Genomic DNA, 19,713 nt, shown 5'->3' with positions numbered 1-19,713 from the left:
CTTGGAGAATTGGAAGAGTCAAAGCTACAGAACTCGTGAATTGAGACAAAGGCAGTTTAACAGCAAAAACAAAAGGCACACATATGATCAAAACAATAAGGGATTATGGCTATACTGTGAACTTTTTTAGAGAGAAGTACAAAGATGTGAATTTTACAAAGGTTCTTAGAGGAAGCTGAGCAATAGCCAGGAATATTGTGTAACAAGTGATCTCAGACTACTGTTCTTCTGAAAACTGTCTGCATCTTTAAAGAAAAAAATAGTTGCTGAATTTTGGTAATGGAGTATTTAAGTGGTTCCCTCTTGTACCAGACATAAGATAAGATGATTTAACTGTGTTTTAAAGCTCCAGAAAGAAATCTAAGGCAGATGGATATGATGTAAACCCTGAACATTTCATGTATTGCCTTCCTTAAGGATTACAATTTTTTGCTGTAATGGATGCTGCAGTAGTGGAATGAGCAAGAGAGGTGTGGAAAGCAGCATTTTGCGAGCTTGGAAAGTAGTGTTTTGGAGGGAGATACAAGTACCTTTCAGAACAGAAACTATCTAGCAGAACCTATTCTATTTCTTCCAAGGAATCCGGTTTTTACTGTGGTAAAGTGGATGATTCATCATAGGAATCTTTAATTTTCAGTGAAAACAGAGTTGTTTAATACTGCTGTTGGAGAAGACAAGATGTACAAGAGAACAGGAAGAGCAGGACAGATAATGTTCTTATAAATTGGATTATCCAGATAATTGTTTTTTCATAGTTTTGATTAATTTCCTTTCTGTGTCTTAAAATGCACCAAGCATTTCCTTCAGCTTCATCATAGTCTATTTTTTTAATATTTTTAGGTGTGGTTACTTAATTGTCATTTTTCTGGTTTTTATTACATAGATTGCAGAAACTTCATATGAATTTGTTTGTACTATTTACAACTTTACATTGTTAAAGAGATTCCTTCATTTCAGTTGCGTTTAACTTCTGAAAAAGGTTTGGGTATAGAATCTCTGGAGAAACACCAAACTGTCAATGTTCTTAGGTATTAAAACAAAGTATAGTTTAAAAAAGTACCTGGGAGGTTTTTAATTTTTCATTACCCTTTGTAAATAACGTGTAAGGAAAAAATGTATAAATATGTTCTCATTGTTCTAATATCAGGTTTTTTGTCAGTTTTGTTTTCAGAAACTGTGAGAATCTTCACCAATGTCACAATAGCTATGAGAACAGCAGGAGTAGGGGTTTTGTCTTTTATTTTTCATTTCTTTAAAGGAAAGGAAATTTAGTAGGATCGTATTTAATCCTCGAACTCGTGATAATTATTTCCGCAATATTTTTGAGCTAACATATATCCATGTATATGGGGTATGTCTATGTTTGTGAGGGAAGGAGTCATGAACAGAAGGTTCATACAACAGAAGGTTCATACAACACATGTGTATGTGTTCTTTACCAAGGATGAATATTTTTAAGTTCCAGCAGAACCAGAATTAAGTAGCACTTCACTGTTACTTAAAAGCCAGTGTTCAGCCTCAGGACCTAATATGAAAACTAACCATTTAAGCAAGAAAAGGGTTTGTTTGTTTAAGGTTTTTCCTGTTTGAAAAAAGGTTTGTTTGGGTTTGGGTAGTAAAGAAGTGTAAGAAAACGTAAGGATTTTATAATGGAGATTGACAGTGATTTGAGACATTATTGACTTTTTAATTTTAAGTGAGAGATGGGTGGATTGAAGTGGTTTAAAGGGTGATAAAATATGGACCAGAAGTTTATATAATGTGACGAAAAGATAGAAAGAACAACAGCATGGTTTGGGACAAGATAGGGACACAATCTGTGGTTTTATTATTTACTGATGTAAACAGGGAAAAATTACGGTAAATCTGCAAAAAAAATTGTTGAAGTAATTTAGACAATGAATACTACAGTGATACTTCTAACCATACAGATGGATAGAAAATACTACATCTTGAGAGTTCAAAATCTCTTGGATAAATTATTTATTTAAGTTAAACATAAACTGGACTTAACTGTAAGCTAGTGTAGGCCTTGACAAATCAGTGAAGCAAATTTTGGTATATTTGCAGTGTCCTATCCAGGACAGATACTACAAATTACAATGAAGAGGTAAATTTGTAAAAACTATTTCAGGTCATCTGCAGTAATTTGAAACAGAGGTGAGAAAACCAAGGCTTTATACAGCTTTCATGGAAAGGCATTAGATGTTTACCTAAAAGCTGAAGTGTTTTCTAATACCATGATGTATTTCTGAGTGTCTTTCATCTTTGACCATTGAACCATTTTAGTGTTTAGAAAAATATTGAGACATGAAAGGAAAACTCTGCATCTGAGAGACATCCCTATTAATAAAAAAGAAAATTAAATTAATGTTAGTTGTGGGGAAGGAAATCTCACCTTATTTTAAGGACTAAAATAATAGGTACAGTTAGGTCAGTGTTTAGTGGCTAACTCAATTTTTTTAAAAAAGGTAAAGTGTTTTTAGACAGGGTTTATTCACTAGATGAATGAACATCTGATGTCTTTTTTTCAACTAAAATATTTTCATTTTTCTTTCAAATTAAGCTGTATTTCCACTGTTGATATCACCATGTCCCACAGACGTAGAGAGGAGGAGAGAAGAACCAGCAGGCAGGAACTGTGCAGCAAAATTGATTTGTTTAATTATTTTACAAACTCTTTTATAGACTTTTTCTTCATAGTCTAATTGGTCAAAGGATCAGCCACCCCTTGGGGGTGATTGGCTAAAATCCTAAAACATTCATTGTCAAAATATTTTTCTACTGTACCATAAACAAGACTTTTCAAGGTTGCAGGTGTTCAAGGTTTACAAAACTCTGCAATATCTTCTGTGAGAGAGAAGAGTCTCTCACGGACTTAGAAAAGAGCAGGAAAAATTCTTGCTAACAGCAATATTGTATCCACAAAGCTGCAATAGGACAAAGAAGGAGGGATGCACAGAAGTAGGAATTTGCGCTAAGCAACATTAAAATTACAGTGATTAAGGTTAATCTAGCACTAGTAATTAAATACAAGAATTGTAACTTTTAAACACCTTGATTTTGTATGTAGCTTCTGAGCAGTTACCTAAACTGCAAGAGCAAAATCTCATCCTGTTCATGAAATATTGACAACATGAAAATAGTTTAGTCTGTTACATGTACAGTGCACGTTTCTGTGTAGTTGGGTATGTGATACTTGCAGTTTTTATAGAACTGTCACCTATGTGTTACATAAAGATGAGGAGAAAACTGAATCCAAAGGAATTTTTCATGTTAACAATTAATACCATGCATAGTCTGATAAAAGGGTTTTTTTAAAATTTTTTTGTTGTACCTAGTTTAAAATTGAACATATGCCCTCACTGGGAACTTGGGTAAATTAAAGAGTCAACTTATTTTCCTTCTTTTTTTAAAATTTATTACTTGCATGCCTAGAAGTTAGCATTACAAGAAAATACGTTGTTGTGATTTCTTTGTTTTTTGTGGCATTAACCTGTATCATCTTTGTTGCTTCAAATAGTTGAGAAGTGTTCATTAACCTCTAATAAATTTTGAAAAAGAATCTGACAATTTTCAGACTTGCAAAAATAGAACTGTAACATTTTAGGGAAAGAAGATAAGAAAAAAGTTAACAGATGTTTTCTCAGAATTTATGCAGGCATTTCTGTTAGTCAAATATCCATAATAACTGGCAATTATGGGGATATTTTTTGTAAAATAAATTTAGATTCTCATAAAGAAAGTAAGAATCTAGTGGTAATATTTTAGTGCTAGGCTTTTGCAACAGATGTAGAAGAGGAAGGCTCTGCATTCTGTTCGACATAAGGGTTTTGGAATCCAGTGTTCTTCCCGTTCAGGTGAATGTATAGAGCAGGTGCACGAGGTGCTCTAAGCCCTTACAAGAATTTAGTTTGCATTAAGTGCAAATGGCAGAATAGATATTGGATAGGGTACAGTTTAATATATTCATTTAAAACAATTTTATTTGATTAATAATTTGCTTTTTGAAATGGGAATTGTATGTTTCTTATAAGGCACTCTACCCGTACTGTGGGATTTTTAAGACCAGATCTGTATCCTTCACACATTTATGAGTGTGTATTTCAGTTTGCACTGTTATATTTTTATTTTAAAAGTCCATCTTCCATCACAGAAGTCTTGCAGATAGCTACCGTGTGAAGATAGAAACAGGCTAAAATGCATAAGAACAAGGTTTAAAGAGCTTATGGAACTATTTGCAGTTTATTCTTTAGATCAAATGTGTATTGCTTTTTACATGTTAACCCTATATAAATACTTGATTATTCTCTGCAATTCCAGGGCAGCTGAAATTCTCTACTCCTTGGCTTTAGTACAGTCCAGTAAATCTGAGAAGATGAGTGTATTTCCTTCTGTGGATAACTATAAATTGCTGACAGAAGCTAGGAGGAACCTTGGACTCTTCCAGCATCATGATGCTATTACAGGAACAGCCAAAGATTGGGTGGTTGTGGATTATGGCACCAGGTAATTTATTATAAATACATAAACTTAAATCTTAACTTCCTTTTGCATTTTTAGAACTGAAGTGTTTATTTCCAACATACAGATTTGATATAGCAACATACTCCACTGATAGTGTAGTGGTGCTCTGCATGAGAAGTGGATTTGATTACCCATGCTCTTCATTTATGAAATATTTTTTAACTCTTTGTGTAAGAATTTGATGTCCAAACAAAATTTTGGTATTTCAAAAGGTAGACACGTTACTGAGATTTCCTTAATAAGAGAAATTTTTTTCAGTAACAGCCATATAGGAGAACTTTTTATATTTGTCTGTCCTAAACCATGATCAAAGATGTGCTAATTTAAGCGTATATTCCTTGGAAAATCCCACACCCTCTGTGGTCTTCCTTTCTTAAATGTCAGAAATCTTTTTCATGTTGACAATCTTCTGCTTGTCTGTCATTGCTTATTGTTTCAGCTGGGGGGTATATTTCTCAGTATTGAGAAATTATTCTGCTAGCTGCTTCATATAATTTTTTTGAAGAACATTGCATGATATGTGGACGTCTGTGTATGCACATGCTTTAATTTTGGGTTTCTTCAGAAAAATGATACGTATTGAAAAGTTAAGAACTAGTAAATTTGATTAATTGAGGTGATGAAGGTAGACTGATGGTACAGCATGTTCACTAAATAAGTAATTGTTTTAAATGCATCTTAAATACTCCTTCTTGTTTTAAACTATTTCATGACAAGTGTTTTTAAATTCCATGGTTTTAATCTATTATGTCATAGGTATTCACAATTCACTTGGTTACGAGAGAGTAAAATAAAGGTTTCTTTCACTTTACAAATAAAATTATCCAGCTCTCTGTATTTAGAAATTTGTAAACATTGTGTGAATTGTAACAGTGGACATCTTGGTAGTTTATATAGTTTACAGTTTATATTCTTCTTGTTTCTGATTTTCTCTTAATCCTGTGTAAACACAATCTTGACTTTGTGACCAGTGTTTCAGGCTTGTCTCCACTATAGAAACTGAAAATCAAATATACAAATTGCAAACTTTACTAAGGTTAACACTTTGACAAAGTACTTGGTATTCTGAGGATACTCCTTTTGTAGCATAGCAGACAGGAGGAGATGTACCTCATTTTCAGTATGCAAGACAAGAATATAACTCAGATACATCTGTATTTTTCAGGCTGGTCACCCATTGCAACTTACTGTTCTTAATTTCATAAAATACTGATGTTAAAAAAATTATTTATTTATCTGCAGCTCATATTTTTGAGTTCTTTAATGTTTTTACATTTTGATATTACCACATTGAATAAAAAAAATTGAAAACTAACTAAGATTTTAAATGTTTTAACAGGCTTTTCCATTCAATAATGAACTTGAAGAAAGTGATAATTGACTGTGCTCATATTCTTATCCTAAAGGACAAAAGTGCTTATAATTACGACACAGCAACTCCATTCCTGAAGATGGTGAGCTATCTTCCTTGATTTTTTCCAAAATGAAATATGAGCTATGTCTTTTGAATACAGTTTGAGTGGCCTGAGAAACATCAGAACTGAATTTGCAGCTAATGCCTTCTCAGAAATCTACTACTTATCACTCTTCATATTAGCTCAAGATATTAGAAAGTAAAAACTGAACATGTCAGCAGTTGATGCTGAAAAAAGCCCACACAGCTAAAGGGACTTATTTTATTCCCCTTTGTGAATGACCTAGTAAAAGCAGGTGTTCTAATTTCCTTGTGGGCATAAATTTGTTGGTGACTTAAGTGGCATACATATGTAATTGAATATATAACAGTATGCGGTCCTGTAATTTGACTTCACTTGTAACTTAAGAAATATGGGAAGAAGAAAATTTCCTTCTCTCACAGAGGCCTAGCCTTAGTTTGCAAGATTAGGTCTAGACAATACCTTGTGATCTTTTTCCTTTGCTGAAATTATTCGAAACAGGAGTATTCAATGAAATGGATGATAAAGTCACCAATGAATCCTCAGGTATCATTTTGAGACCTATTTTACAGGAAGAACACCTTGAAGAAACACACTTTTTTTTGCTTCCTTTCAGAATTCTTAGTTTCTTCACTCTCTGAACAGAAGTCCTCTTCTGTGATAGCTAGGAATTTTTAGGAAGACTGCATAAATGCATTTATCTTGAAGAGGGACAAAATGAGATGCTTTAATTTCTTTGTGCATAAACATAGTAGGGTTAAGACAGTCTTTATTATATGATTACCTCACACTTCTGACATAATAAACATGACATATTTTCTACTGGTTTAGTTGTCCCAAGTGAATTACTTTTCCAGTCACATGTATACATTAAAAAAAAAAAAGTTAAAATAGTTTTCCATACTTTTTATGACTTTTATGCAAATATATATGTATGCTGCATATGTATGCTATGTGCATGTGTGTCACAAATATATAATTTTTCTCCTCTTTGGAAAATGAGTGTGCACTTTCATAAAGTAGGAATATTTTGAAGGCATTCATAGGATGAAGTTTTTACTCCTGCTCTGAATTACATTGGAAGACATTGCAATGTTACATTTTACTAATGTTCCTGTTCTTTATCAGTCTGGATTAATACCACTGCATTGTAGAAGTACTAATTGCTGTTTAAACTGTATATTGCCTAGGAGCATACTAATTCAAGAAGCTATTATGACCACTGTTAAAGCAGAAATTAAAAAGGAAGTTCTTATTTCAATGAATTTATTGTGTCTATGTAAAACAAAAAAATAGGTGATTACAAAAGTAGATTAAGATTTATCTGTATGCTAAACAATATCTGCAGCATATCAATCTAGTATCTGCTGTGCACTGAATGTAGCAACAAACGCTTTTTAATATGGGATTTGTAGACTGCTACAGGAGAACTTCAGGATACTTACAAAACACCTTTGCAAACCTTGAGCAAGTTGAAAGTTCAAAGGCATTCCTTTTGGAGTACAGACTGTGGTGTTTTGGTGGCTGATGGAAGCTGACTTTAAGAATTGCTCAGAGATAGGCATTCAGAATGAATATCAAGAGGGTTGAGAAAGACAAACGATGAAGACTCCAAGATTGAAAGTGGCTGTTGTTTTTGAGGTGTGAAGAAGTAAAAAACACTTAGAGGACCAGAACACAAGACCATTGCAGCAGCATTCCAGCAGGCAGCAGGTACAACCAGGGACAAGTTTCCTTTCTTGGAGGCAGAAAGAAGAAAGTCAGGAATAAGACACTATTGAAGGATTCCAGAATGACACTGCCTGCACTTTTTCTATTCTTCTTAATTATTAGTTACACACGAAAGCATCATGTTTATTCAGTTGGTAACTGAATACTTTGTGTGTTAAGTTTTACAAACTCTACACTAGTAAACAAACAAAAAATCTCTTGGAAGGCCATACACTGGGAAATAGAAGAAACTTAAAGATCCCAGAATGGCCCAACTTTGGTTGGATCATGGATGAGATTTAAATTGTAAAAGTAAAGCTGTACAACCATTACACCATTCCTGTACTTAAGTCTTAGTTCTTTCAGTGCAGAAAGAAAATTTTAATGTAAGTGACAATTGCTGGATTTGAAAAACATGATGTTGAGGAAGTTTTGAGGAACTGAGAACTCCGCACTTTCAAAGTCTAAACTGGTCACCATTGTGTGAACTGACAGGAATGCACTGTGAATAAGCAGTTTGTCCGTTCTCTTGGACTAATGCAACAGTGACAGCAATGTCTTGTCTCTACATTTCCTCAGTGGAAGTGAGCCCTGTACCACACCACACCACACCTCAGATTATGTTTTTTGAAACTTTTCTCTGTGTACAATATACGGTAACAATGAGAGCTCACAGGAGACCACACAGTGAATCCTTGTGATAAGTGCACACGAGTGTAGTGTTTCAGAGTAAGTTTATAGCAGGAGAAAGTTAATAAAAATATGTGATAAGTATTTGCAAAATTTGAAGGAAGTTGATGATGATAAAGTCTTGTATGCAAAAATGAAAACACAGGCGTGATAATTTGATAATGGAATCTAATAAGATCTTTAATAAAAACAAATATTTCCCAGTGAATTGGTCAAAGTGAGCCTCTTCCTTTTGTCAGTGTGAAGGACTTAGTTTATTAAATTTTGTGGTTTGTCATCCTCAGTAATGTGCTAAAATAAGCTTTGGTTTGTGTTGTTAACGTGGTTTTGTACTTCACAAAACACATATAATAGGCAAAGCTCATAAATTATCCATTGAAGTGTATTCAAAAGCAAATTCAAAGATGTTCTCTTGTAGGATGATATTCAAGCTTCTCAAGATTCTTTGCCACGCAAGACAGTTATAAAGCTGACATTGCAACCAAGGTAAACAATTTATATATTATTCAGTGTCCGGGATTCTTTTAGCAATGTATGTGTTTTCACTACCTGTTAAGTAGTTTTTATGCCATTTCCTTTTTTTTCTTTTTTAAAAATTTTCACTCAAAATAGAGCTATAAGTTTTTAAAAAAAAGACAATTAAAAAAATTAGTCTGGGAGATTATGCTGATATTATTATGTCTAATTGAAAGTGGACACAGCATGTTAAAACTATAGGCATTTCTCATACCACAGCTGAAGTAAGTATTCTGTTTCTGTATGGTTTTACAGCATTGTAATACTAGATAGATTATGCTTGAGAGAAGCAATAGAAGATTCTAATTAAGCAGAATTGCAGGTGCTTTAATGAACTCTGTGAGCAAAATACTAAGTTTTTATAAGCCTGAAAATCACAATTTATAAATACTGGAATTGTCTTTAAAAATCAAGTAGAAGATAAACTAGGTCATTATTCTCTCTTAACTCCAACTTTCCATTGTATTAAGAGGAGTTACTTTTTTACTTATATGTAGTTGTAGAGTATTCAGTTGAAAATGGCATCCTCGTATCCCCATGAACACTCAGTATCCCACCTGAAATAATGTACACATTCATTGAAAGTGACTGATCCAAATAAAGTGAATAGGATATATGGGTATGAGAGCTACTGTATGTGTAACACAAATAATACTAGGTATTTGCTTACGGAACAGAAGATTTAAGATTCATTTTAAAAGCAGTGAATGCTATTTTTGCTGATGTTAGTATTTGATTTCTCTAGTTCTAGCAAGTGGCAAGCTAATAAGACTTACTTGCCTAATTCATGAAGGTGTCCAACTATTCAGCCAACTAACTGTTGAAAAAAATATTATTAAAGTCTTTGAAAAAGTGAGTGAAGTTTAGTTTTTGTGAGCTTTTGGGGAAAGCTGTCATCAGTCCTCCAGCACTAAATGTACATAATGTGTCTATATGTCTGCTTTTCTCTGGAGCGTGCTATTTTTTTATAATAGGACTTCTACTCTCTTATTGGAGTGCTATATAGATGCTAATAGATTCTTTTAAACTTGTCCAAAATGGCCAAGAACTCAGGCGCCTATTTATTTAACTAAAATATTTTAGCTTTTCAAAATCATCTCCTCAGGTTTCTTCCCTGGAAGCAGATTGTGTATGTAGTATATGAGCAATTGGTTGGAGGCAAGTTATGATGCAGACTTTCTTTGCCATTTGAGGATAGCTTTATTGCCTTTTTTTCCCTCACCTAAGTTAGCTGTTGAAATTTTCCCTGTGCCCCTTTCATCCCTTAATATACCTTTTGTTTGCATACAGTGTTCCACTTTTGTCTCTGCATAATATGCTAAGTTTTTCCCTTTTTGGTATTAATTAGACATTGGCCTTTTTTTTTTTCCCCTCTTACTTGTACATTAAATAGATATACATGACATTACCATTAATATTATTCTAGCAGACTATTGTTGCTACTTTCTAAAGTGGTCTTAACTTACTAAGAAGATAGTACTAGTAGAAAATTGCTCGCTTTATGTTGTCTGGTATTGTGAAGATACCATACAGTCATATAAGGTGTGTTTCATATAAGGTGCAGTTCCAAAGACTGCAGTCAGAAATGTGGGAAAAAGAATGAAGACAGGAAAAATCAGACAAAAAGGGCAAAGAAAGATTGTAAGAGAATATTGATATTACTGACTAAACCCTGTTTATTTTTTTACATCCTTTTTTGGAAACACTTTGAAAGTAATGCTTAAGCGTACACTACTTCATGTTTCTTTTGTTGTTAAAATTTTCATTTGAATATCTGTTTGATAAGCTGGTTTTGCTTATAAAAATGAGCTTAGTCTTCTCTACGTTTATCTGTGGTTGTAGTCTGAATCTGCACTAACTTTATTACCATTGGGAAAAGTGGTCTGTAAGCTCACGCAGTAACTACTGGTTAAATCTAGTATGTGATTATTATGAATGCATCTGAGTTTTCTAGTAGCTTTACATAAAAAATGTTAATTTCAGTAGAAGCTTAAAATCAACTCAGTAAATCTATTATTAAGAATTACTATGCTTAAATTTCAAACTTTAAAGCTTATAAGAGAGAAACTGGTTTTTTCCATTTAAAATTTTGGGGCATCAGCAGATTTTAAATTCTGATCTTCCCCAGAACTTTGTTATTTGCTTATCTTCTGTTCTTAATAGTCTTTATTATTCACCTGTCTCTAATCAAATCCCTAGATTTCTTTCTTTTAGTGTGTTCTAATTTATCATTATATGGCATAGAAATTAAATCAGTGTAACTGGCAAGGTGTTACTTTTCTTTGATTGTCTATTTAGCTTTTTGTATTTTTGCATTTCCATGTCAGAATTTAAAAAAAATATCTGTGTTGTAACTTGGTTATTCTTCTCTAAATGTGGTTCATATCACCTGTGAGTTTAGAGTGACACTGCTGATAGGAAGCTCATAATGGCTTTTTAAATCTCAATCTTTTTTTTTTTTTTCTTTTTTTCCTTATTTTACTGATTGCAAATATAACTGGTTTTCTACAGGAACATAGTTAGTAATGGGCTTTTTGCCACTTTCATCCATCCTTCCTTTTTAGCTTTCAACTTTTTTTAGTTAAGTGTTCTCTTCAATGCTCGTGAAATTTGTAGTCAGTAGTGAAAACTGATCTGACAGACTGTACAGGAGAGCTACCACAACTCGATTATGTGGAAAAAAAAAGGAAAGCAGGAAAAGATCTATCTCTCAGTAATTATTGTTCTAGTATGAAGTACCTCCATATTGTTGTGTAGTTGAAAAGTAGCTTTCAAACTGCTTTTAAGCAGGTGCCACATGTAACCTGTTCGATATTGTTTCTGCCCCCACCTGAGCATCTTGCTCTGTAGTGCTGTTGTGATATTTTTATGAATCCATAGTTTTATTTTAAAAATAATGTGTTAATTTTGATGAAATAGGTATACAGGGTATTTTAGATCTTAACTTTGACTCCGCCACCTCAGGATGACTAAGTGGTCTTATGATCAGGCTTTTGAATACTGAAATTATGGAGTCTTTAATTACACTAAATGTCTTTTAACTGATAAATGATGTTGCATGGTTTTTAAAAAATTATTACTTTCAGCTGAAAAATGAAGCTTTCACAAGATAATATCCAACTAGATATGGAACTACTTCAGTCTTGTTCTGAAGTTTAAAATTACTGCATGTCTTGGAAACAAAGCTTGTTGAGTGTGCTGATAAATTGGATGCTGCTTCGTACTCTGTGAGTGCCCAGCCCTTTAATATAATAATAGATTTTTAGGAACAGCCTGCCAGAGGTCATAGTTCGTGAATGGCAAAAGATTTGCACTCACTGGACTTGGTGGATGGGGGATGTGTTTGAACCTCTTGTCACGCAGTTTAGGCTGTCAGCAGGAGATGAAGGTCACACTGCGAGGGGAATGGTTTTCCAGCTATTTCTGTCTGTGCTGTTTTCTGGAGACACCATTGCAGGGGAGCATGATACATGACCAAATGACTGGATTGACTGCCCCAGCTTGGATGTTGTAGTGGTCTTGTTTGGCACAATATGGTGAACCTGAGTGAAAAGGCCTAACAATGGCAATTAGGTTTTACTTCCCTGCCCCCCCCACCCCCCATTTTTGTTCTAACTCCTGAACCTTCATGTACCCAGCTGGGCAGTTTCACTACTGAGCTCCACTGCACTCTACAAGCATGGTATAAGGCATCCTATCTGAACTGAAGATACTATGGCACTGAAATTTTTTTAAAAATCATTAATTTAGGATTATTTTTAGTGCTAAACCAACTATTCTTATAATTTTCCCGCAAATAACTTTTGTCAGCCAATCTTAGAGGAAAAATATTGTATGATAACCTCCTTATCGGGCCAGTTTTATAGCTTAGCAGACACTATTTCCACTAGCTGAAATACTTAGGTTGCTCAGGGTATTAATTATAGGAGGATACACTGTAATCAATTATTTCTCCAAAGATCTGTCAAAGCAGTTTAGTGATATCCGCCTTATAAAAGCAAGTTTCCTTTTTTCAAATAGAGGATGCAAAATATTCTAGGCTTTTATCCTTACCTTGTTATCCATGAGCAGGTTTTGGCATAAGGTTGTATTTAATAGAGTTTTGGCATAAGTTGTGTTTATCCCATTAAGTCAAAAAATTTGCGGTATTTTTTGAGAAAGAAAATCCCAGTGTACCTCTATAATTTTTCGAGTTGCTAGTCTTTTTAGAAATTCACTTGGCAGGTTATATTCACTGCTTTCTCAACACAGCACTATAATGTAGAAGTTAAAGCTATATTGCTAACTTTAATGTGTGATAGATAATAATGTACAAAGGTCAAAAATTCTTGACAGAGCAGTGTGTATGTTATTGTATTTGATTGGATGACTACAGCAGGGATAACTTGTCTGAGATGGAAACTTTGTTAGTCACATGCCATAACTGTGTCTTTGTGAGCTTAAAAAGTGACTGGATCAGGGTAATTATCTTTATTTGGCAACTTTAGCTTTGGTGATGTGTTTTTGTTTCCTTTTTTTTTCCCCCTTTAGACCTACGTCGCCCATTTTGGTACAATCTATCAAAACTGTTGTCCAATGTAGTTACAAGGAGAGGACCCTCCCAAGAGCATTTGACATTTTAATAATACACATGTGAATTGCCTTTTATGCTTGCATGACTTCAGAGGCATATGTATTCCTAGTTATACTCTAAAATAACTGGGAAAAAAAGACAGTTGAAACAAAGGTATTTTCAATTGTCAATGAAGAAAAAAAACAAGTTTAAAGAAAACAGGAAAGAATACCGTAACATTTAAGATGCGTTCATAAAAATTTGTGGTAATTCATACATTGTTAATATGCACACCTGTTCCCCAGAGAAGAAAATAGATCTTGAAAAAGTAAGCGAACAAATAAACTCTAACCAAACCAATAGTTTTAAGTTTTTATTGGATGAAATACTGATTGCAATATGCACAGCCTTGTGTCGTTAAGTGAAACCTCTGTATTAGTATCTTTCAGAGAGGAGGACAGGATGAATAGTCATTCAGTCAAGCCTTAACACTCACTGCTTTTATTAAGAAACAACCCTTAATTAGCACTTCTATTAAGCACCCAGAAGTGCAAGTAGGTAAAAAATTAGAAAACACTTTGCAGGTGATACATGAAGAGCCTGCATTTTAGTTTCCAATACCCTGGCTGCTTAGGTTGAATACAGCCTAATGGTTTTTTGAAAATTACTTTAAAGTGTTAATCTCCGTGTTCAGCTGCCTGATCAATTTACTAGATTTCATGTGACCTGTAACTGCCATGAGCATGTTCTGTTTGTAGTAAACTCAAGGTCATTTTGACTGAATCGACTGGATATTTTAAAAACATTCTCCTTGGTTTTCATGATGGAAGAGCTGTTGCAGAGGCAATGAAATACTTGGCTGACACAGGATAACTCAGATGTCTGAATCTTGAAACATCACTAAATGTGAACTTGAAATAAGTATTTCAGTAAAAATCATTCTGGTAAAAGTGGTGACTTCAAAATCAACAAAAAGCATGATACATTCATTCTGTTTTTTAGGTGGAACTTAGCTGTGCAGCTATCTTTATGACCAAACCCTGCAAACTCTCCATTGACAATGTCTAATGGGACAGGAAGTGAGGGGTATGGAAGAGTTTCACAGCACCTTGCTCTCTTTATTCTCACTTTTTGTGTAAGGTCATAACAGTTTTTCAGAGGTTTCTGTATTTTCTCTCTGAGTTTTCTACTTTTTGTGTTAAAAAGACATTTAAAAAATATACTACATGCAGGCTTATCTGAGAACTGACTCCAGGCACGGTAGTTGACATCTCTTTAAAAGTTTATCTGTGAAGTCTGAAAACAAAACAAAGAAGCTAAGAGATGAATGCCTGTTTTTGTTTAAGGGCTTTAAAACTGAACTGTGGTACATTTTTGGAGTTATGATAAATTTTCGTTACGAAGAAGAAAAAAGCAGCTTTCATTTGCAATTAATTGTACTTCAAAGCTTTTTGTGGAATTAATTTTTAGTTTTCAAATCTCAGTTTTTGAATGCTATGCTTCTGAATTCAAGTTATTCTAAAAGTTGTTAAATTTCAAACTTTTAAAGATTATTTTTCAGTGTATAAAAATTCTTAAACATCAAACTTTTTTTCAGTTTTTGGTCTGTCGTACTGTGGATGAGCCAATGACAGTCTCTTCTAAATGTTTTTGTTTACTGTCTTTGAAACTGCCATTGCAAAATTAAAACAGTAAATAAGTTCAGTTTGTAGCATTCGTAGAATCTTTGCAGTTTTTCTAAATTGCACAAATTTAGTCTTTTCATTTCAATGCACAGTATAGCAAAATCTTTTGTTGGGGTTTGCAGTACCAGTACAGTCAGATAGTGAAGGTGTTGGATGCTTCAGTTGCTGTAAAAAATTACAACATCAAAATAAAATAAAATATGAAAATGAGGTCTTACAAGAAATTTCTGGTTTCCTCTGAGAACACTGTAGTGGAAGTATCGTGAAATACAGAAGGAACAGGTGAAATAAACATACTCTAGGGGAAGGGAAAAACCCTCCATTTGTTTTCAAAAAACAGAAAGTGATTGTTATGAAGGAATATGGTAGTGAATACTTGAATACAGCTGAAAGATCTGCATCGTATGCATGTACGTGTTGAAGCAGCTTTGGAAGTAGAATATACATATTTTCAGTATATTAGTACATTTGTGTATTATTTCTTTTTTTTCCAGGCACTTGCCCCTTCAGCCTTTTTACTGGAGTTACTTTGAGGCAATATTGTAGTTAGTCCAAGGCTCTCAAGGCACAGACTGAAGTGATATGGAATACTTAAAAGTCTTTCTGCTCTTCTGAACCAGATTTTTTTTCCCTTCTAAATGCAGATTTATAAAGCCTGCACTACAAGAGGAACAAGGAAAGGATTTTAGTGAAGGTACTTCCTGACCCTGAAAAAGTCAGGGGGCTTCAAGCCCATCTTGGACCTCAGAACATCTCACAACTTTGTGGTAAAAGAAAAATTTAAAATAGTGCCTTTGGACTTAATCCTTTTATCCTTAATTGGAGAGTAGTTATGTGCTCCACATTAGGATATGTGTGCCACTACAATCCATCTAAATCATAGGAAGTATGTGTATCTGGCATATGTAGTAGGTACATAACATTTAAAAGTTTTGTCCTAGGTTGATGTTGATTTTTTTTTGTGTGTGTGTTCTTAAAATATGCAGTTCTTGCTGTGTCGGTGTCTGTGTTTTTTTCTTGAGGGTGTTCCATGGTTTGTTCTTGAGAGAGCCACACAAAAGTCCTGTTTCCTGTGAGAATGGAGGGATGGATTATGTGCCTATTGTCTGCCTCATTCTGCACCTTTTGCATGAGCAATGGATATTACAAAGATTCTCACCTTTATTAAGGAGTCTAAAATTCAGATTTGGGTTTGTCATTAGGTAGGGTAATCCTGCAGTGATTCTGAAATGTCAAACTAAGATTATGGAACTCTTTTTAAGCACAGGATCACTGGTCTTATTTATTTGTATGTTAGACATTTTTATTTCAGACATTACTGCTCCTAGAAATAATATGTAATTTTTGCATAGCTCTATTTCTAAACTATACATTTAACTTCCTTTTCAAATACTGTTATAATCATGGCATTATATTGCGTTAGTCACAACTCTACTGAAGTAGATTCTTGTGAATTTACTTATTTCTTGATAGTATCTCTTTATTTCTTGATGTCACCAATTAGATGGTATAATGAAAAGCTGATCCCTGGATAATAGATTCTGTTTCCACCCTTTTACACCTTATGAAAGCAACACAAATTTATGTTGCGTGCTTGTAATTTGAGGTTGAGATTACCATCCTACTAACTGTTATGCAGGGTATTATTCATAAGCTGCAAAAGATGTTTTATTTAAGAAGAGGAAAACATCCTACTATTTCTTCATGTAAGATAATATTTTATTATATATATTTGAGTTAATATTCTACTCTAGAACGAACAGTTGAATTGGATTATAATTTGCTGCTTTGATGTAAATTGATTTTTTTTTCCTTGTTACATCTGTGACAGTATTGATGAATTTATAAGAAGCTTCTCTGGATGTGATGTAGAGGAACATATTAGCATTATTTATTTTATCTGCTTAGGTAAGCTGATAAATATCCTTAGACTTTATCCAGTCAGTTAAAAGCCTCTTGAGCAAAGGTATTGGCGTCGTCTTTTGGGGAAGAACCTGCTTTTCTCTGATTTAATAGAAAACTGATTGTTTATCTTGATTTTTAATAAACCACCCATATTCCTACTGCCCCAGATTTTGTGTTTTCATCTGACGCTACCTCTGAGTGTGTAGGTCCTAATCATAAACAAAAGACTTCTCAATTTAATTAAATGTCTAGGATTGCATAGTTATGAATGCTAATGCTTTCAGTATCCACTGTATCTTGGAGAAGGTATGTTAAATCTCTAGCAATTTTTGAAACTATTTTAATATCATTAGGCATGTTGATTCAATTTAAACCACAATTTCACTGTAGTTTCATTTGTTGCTTTGACCTTAACTTTGTGCTACCTTCTCTCTGTTAATGGACAGACTTGCTGGTTGCCTAGCTGTTTTCTAAATGTTCATTGGTAAATGTTCATTGGTAAATGTTGGATATCACATAGTATTCAAATTATATCCTTTGGTATCAATCTGAGTAGGGTGGAATTTGTTTTGTGCAAAGTGAGGCCAAGAAACAAGCAAGGAATTCTTTAGGTCAGATAATAAAGTCACAAGCTGTTTTCTATCTGTCATGCTAACAGAGTAGAATGTAAATAGATTATAAAGTTTGACGTCATACTGCCAACAGCCACTCTATATAGGGTTAGTATTTAAAACTGTCTTGGTGAACTGGAGACTTTATTTCATAGTCAAAGAAGCAGGCAAGTGGAAGTATTGCACATCACATGGGAAAATATTGTGTGGACTCACCAAATGGACATTAGTGAAGCAGAAGAAGACTAGATATGCCAGAAGATGAAATTAAGGGAGTTGCTTATATGGTGTCAAAGACAATTTCGCTCTTGGAAATATGGGGTAAGACCCTGGAAAGAGTTAATAGGAAAACAAGGGCACTAAGTCTGTTTAGTTTGAAAAGACTGATAATAAGGAACATAAATCTATAAATGCATACAGGTTTGTTACAAAGAGTCATATTAAACATGCAGTGGAAAAAAGGAAGACATAATTGGAGGAAATGTAATTAAAATTTTAATTGTATATTAGAAAAACTGGTGCTTGAGCTGCAGAACAGTATCATCAGTTTTGGACTTTTTCAAGAACAGTGTTTGCAGCATTTTTCAAAGTTTGCTCTACTGATTTCTCATTTTGTTGAAGGGGTCAAGCTATAGCAACCTTCCAGTGCACTGGGAAATTTGTTAATATCTAGATTTTTCTTTCTCTCTTCAATTTACTCATGGGAGTCATAGCAAAATGGGGGCTTTTGTAGTACCTGACATGACTAAGGTTATAGTCTGTTTTGTACGTAGACTTCTGTTTGACCAGGTGGAATAAAACAGAAAAGTGGACTGGTTTAAGGCATGTAAGACCTTCCAGTGATCTGAAAGGCTGCCTGATGTTTATATAAGAATTGGTTGCTCTAGTGAGAGAACATCTCTGCTTACATTTGTTGTGAACAAGCACAGCAATTTATGTTCTGTTTCTTGTACAGGCACATGGAATTTTCTGTTCAGGACAAAAAGGTTTTTTTCTCTGACAAATGATATTTTGTCACTTGGCAGATGTGCTGTAAAAGCTGGAGTGCTTTTGTATCACTTTTGATAAAAGATTGTCTGAGTGCTGGATGTTTTAACTGTTTTATGCATTAAATGTTTCCAGCATGATGTCTGGGGAGGTTGTGGAGGTCTTTTTTTGGTGATATTATTAATATTAATATTACTGTAGGTAAGGCGAGTTTTGGATGTGGGGAGCAGTGTGGTAGCTACTACTACTAACTGTGTAGATTAGTAGCAACAGATCAGTTTTCTGTAGGAATGCAAAGGGTCAAGATATTTCCTATCTGTACTGGAAAATCCTGCATTTTCCCTTTGCCTCTCTACACCCCTCCCTCTCCTCATCCTCCAGAAGTTCTGCTTCTAAAAGAAATATCTTACATCCCTAATATCAGATTTCTGTATATTAGTTGGTATGATATAATGTTGGAAGTGTATTTTCCCTTCTGGAAAAAAACTCACAAAAACCTCTGATACATCTAATGGGTATTGCTGATTTTGTTCCCTTTTGAAATATGAACTAGGAAGAAAATTATTTTTGTATTATTGAACAAGTATCCATGCATATCTGTTCCAAAATACGTTAAGTAATTCCTCAGGAGCTTATGGGGTTTTATCTCAAAATTAATTTAGACAAATTGATTTTGATACTTTTCGTTTCCTTCTTTTTTTTAGTAGAGTTTGCCACTATTGAAAGAAGGTTGTGGATCAGATGTCACTGATAGTAGTTCAAGGTATACGGAGACTTAGAATTCAGTATTTACAATAACATATAATAGAAGAAGTATAATTTGGGTGAAATCATGAGGATATTTTACATTTGAGAAATAAATATTCATTTCACAGAGGGGGACATAAAGATAGTTTTAAATACCTGCAGAGTCAAGTTTTCTTTGAAATGAGCATAAATCAGACTCAAATACCTTCAGAAAGTGTAGGACATTGGTCACAAGATTTTCATGCATGGGGGTTTGAATAACTTTGTCCAAAACTTTCTCTGTTGCCTAACTTTCTTACAAAATTAATTTTGAATAGAACTGAGAAGTGTCTTGAAATGCTGTGAAA

The 19,713-nt window shown here is 33.8% G+C and overlaps 1 protein-coding gene across 1 annotated transcript in view; it reads left to right on the top strand.

Moving 5' to 3' along the window:
* The window catches only part of MAN2A1 (mannosidase alpha class 2A member 1), a 111,957-nt gene that overhangs the window by 47,028 nt on the left and 45,216 nt on the right, over positions 1-19,713 (top strand). Inside the window, exons 10-12 of the mRNA XM_032095476.1 lie at positions 4,324-4,509; positions 5,867-5,981; positions 8,782-8,849. Of these exons, the coding sequence (XP_031951367.1) occupies positions 4,324-4,509; positions 5,867-5,981; positions 8,782-8,849 (369 nt within the window). The remainder of the gene's footprint in view (positions 1-4,323; positions 4,510-5,866; positions 5,982-8,781; positions 8,850-19,713) is intronic.

The sequence above is a fragment of the Corvus moneduloides genome, chromosome Z (genome assembly GCF_009650955.1).
Source record: "Corvus moneduloides isolate bCorMon1 chromosome Z, bCorMon1.pri, whole genome shotgun sequence".
Taxonomy (NCBI): domain Eukaryota; kingdom Metazoa; phylum Chordata; class Aves; order Passeriformes; family Corvidae; genus Corvus; species Corvus moneduloides.
The sequence above is the reverse complement of the archived record's forward strand: the minus strand, read 5'-3'. Positions and strand labels throughout refer to the sequence as shown.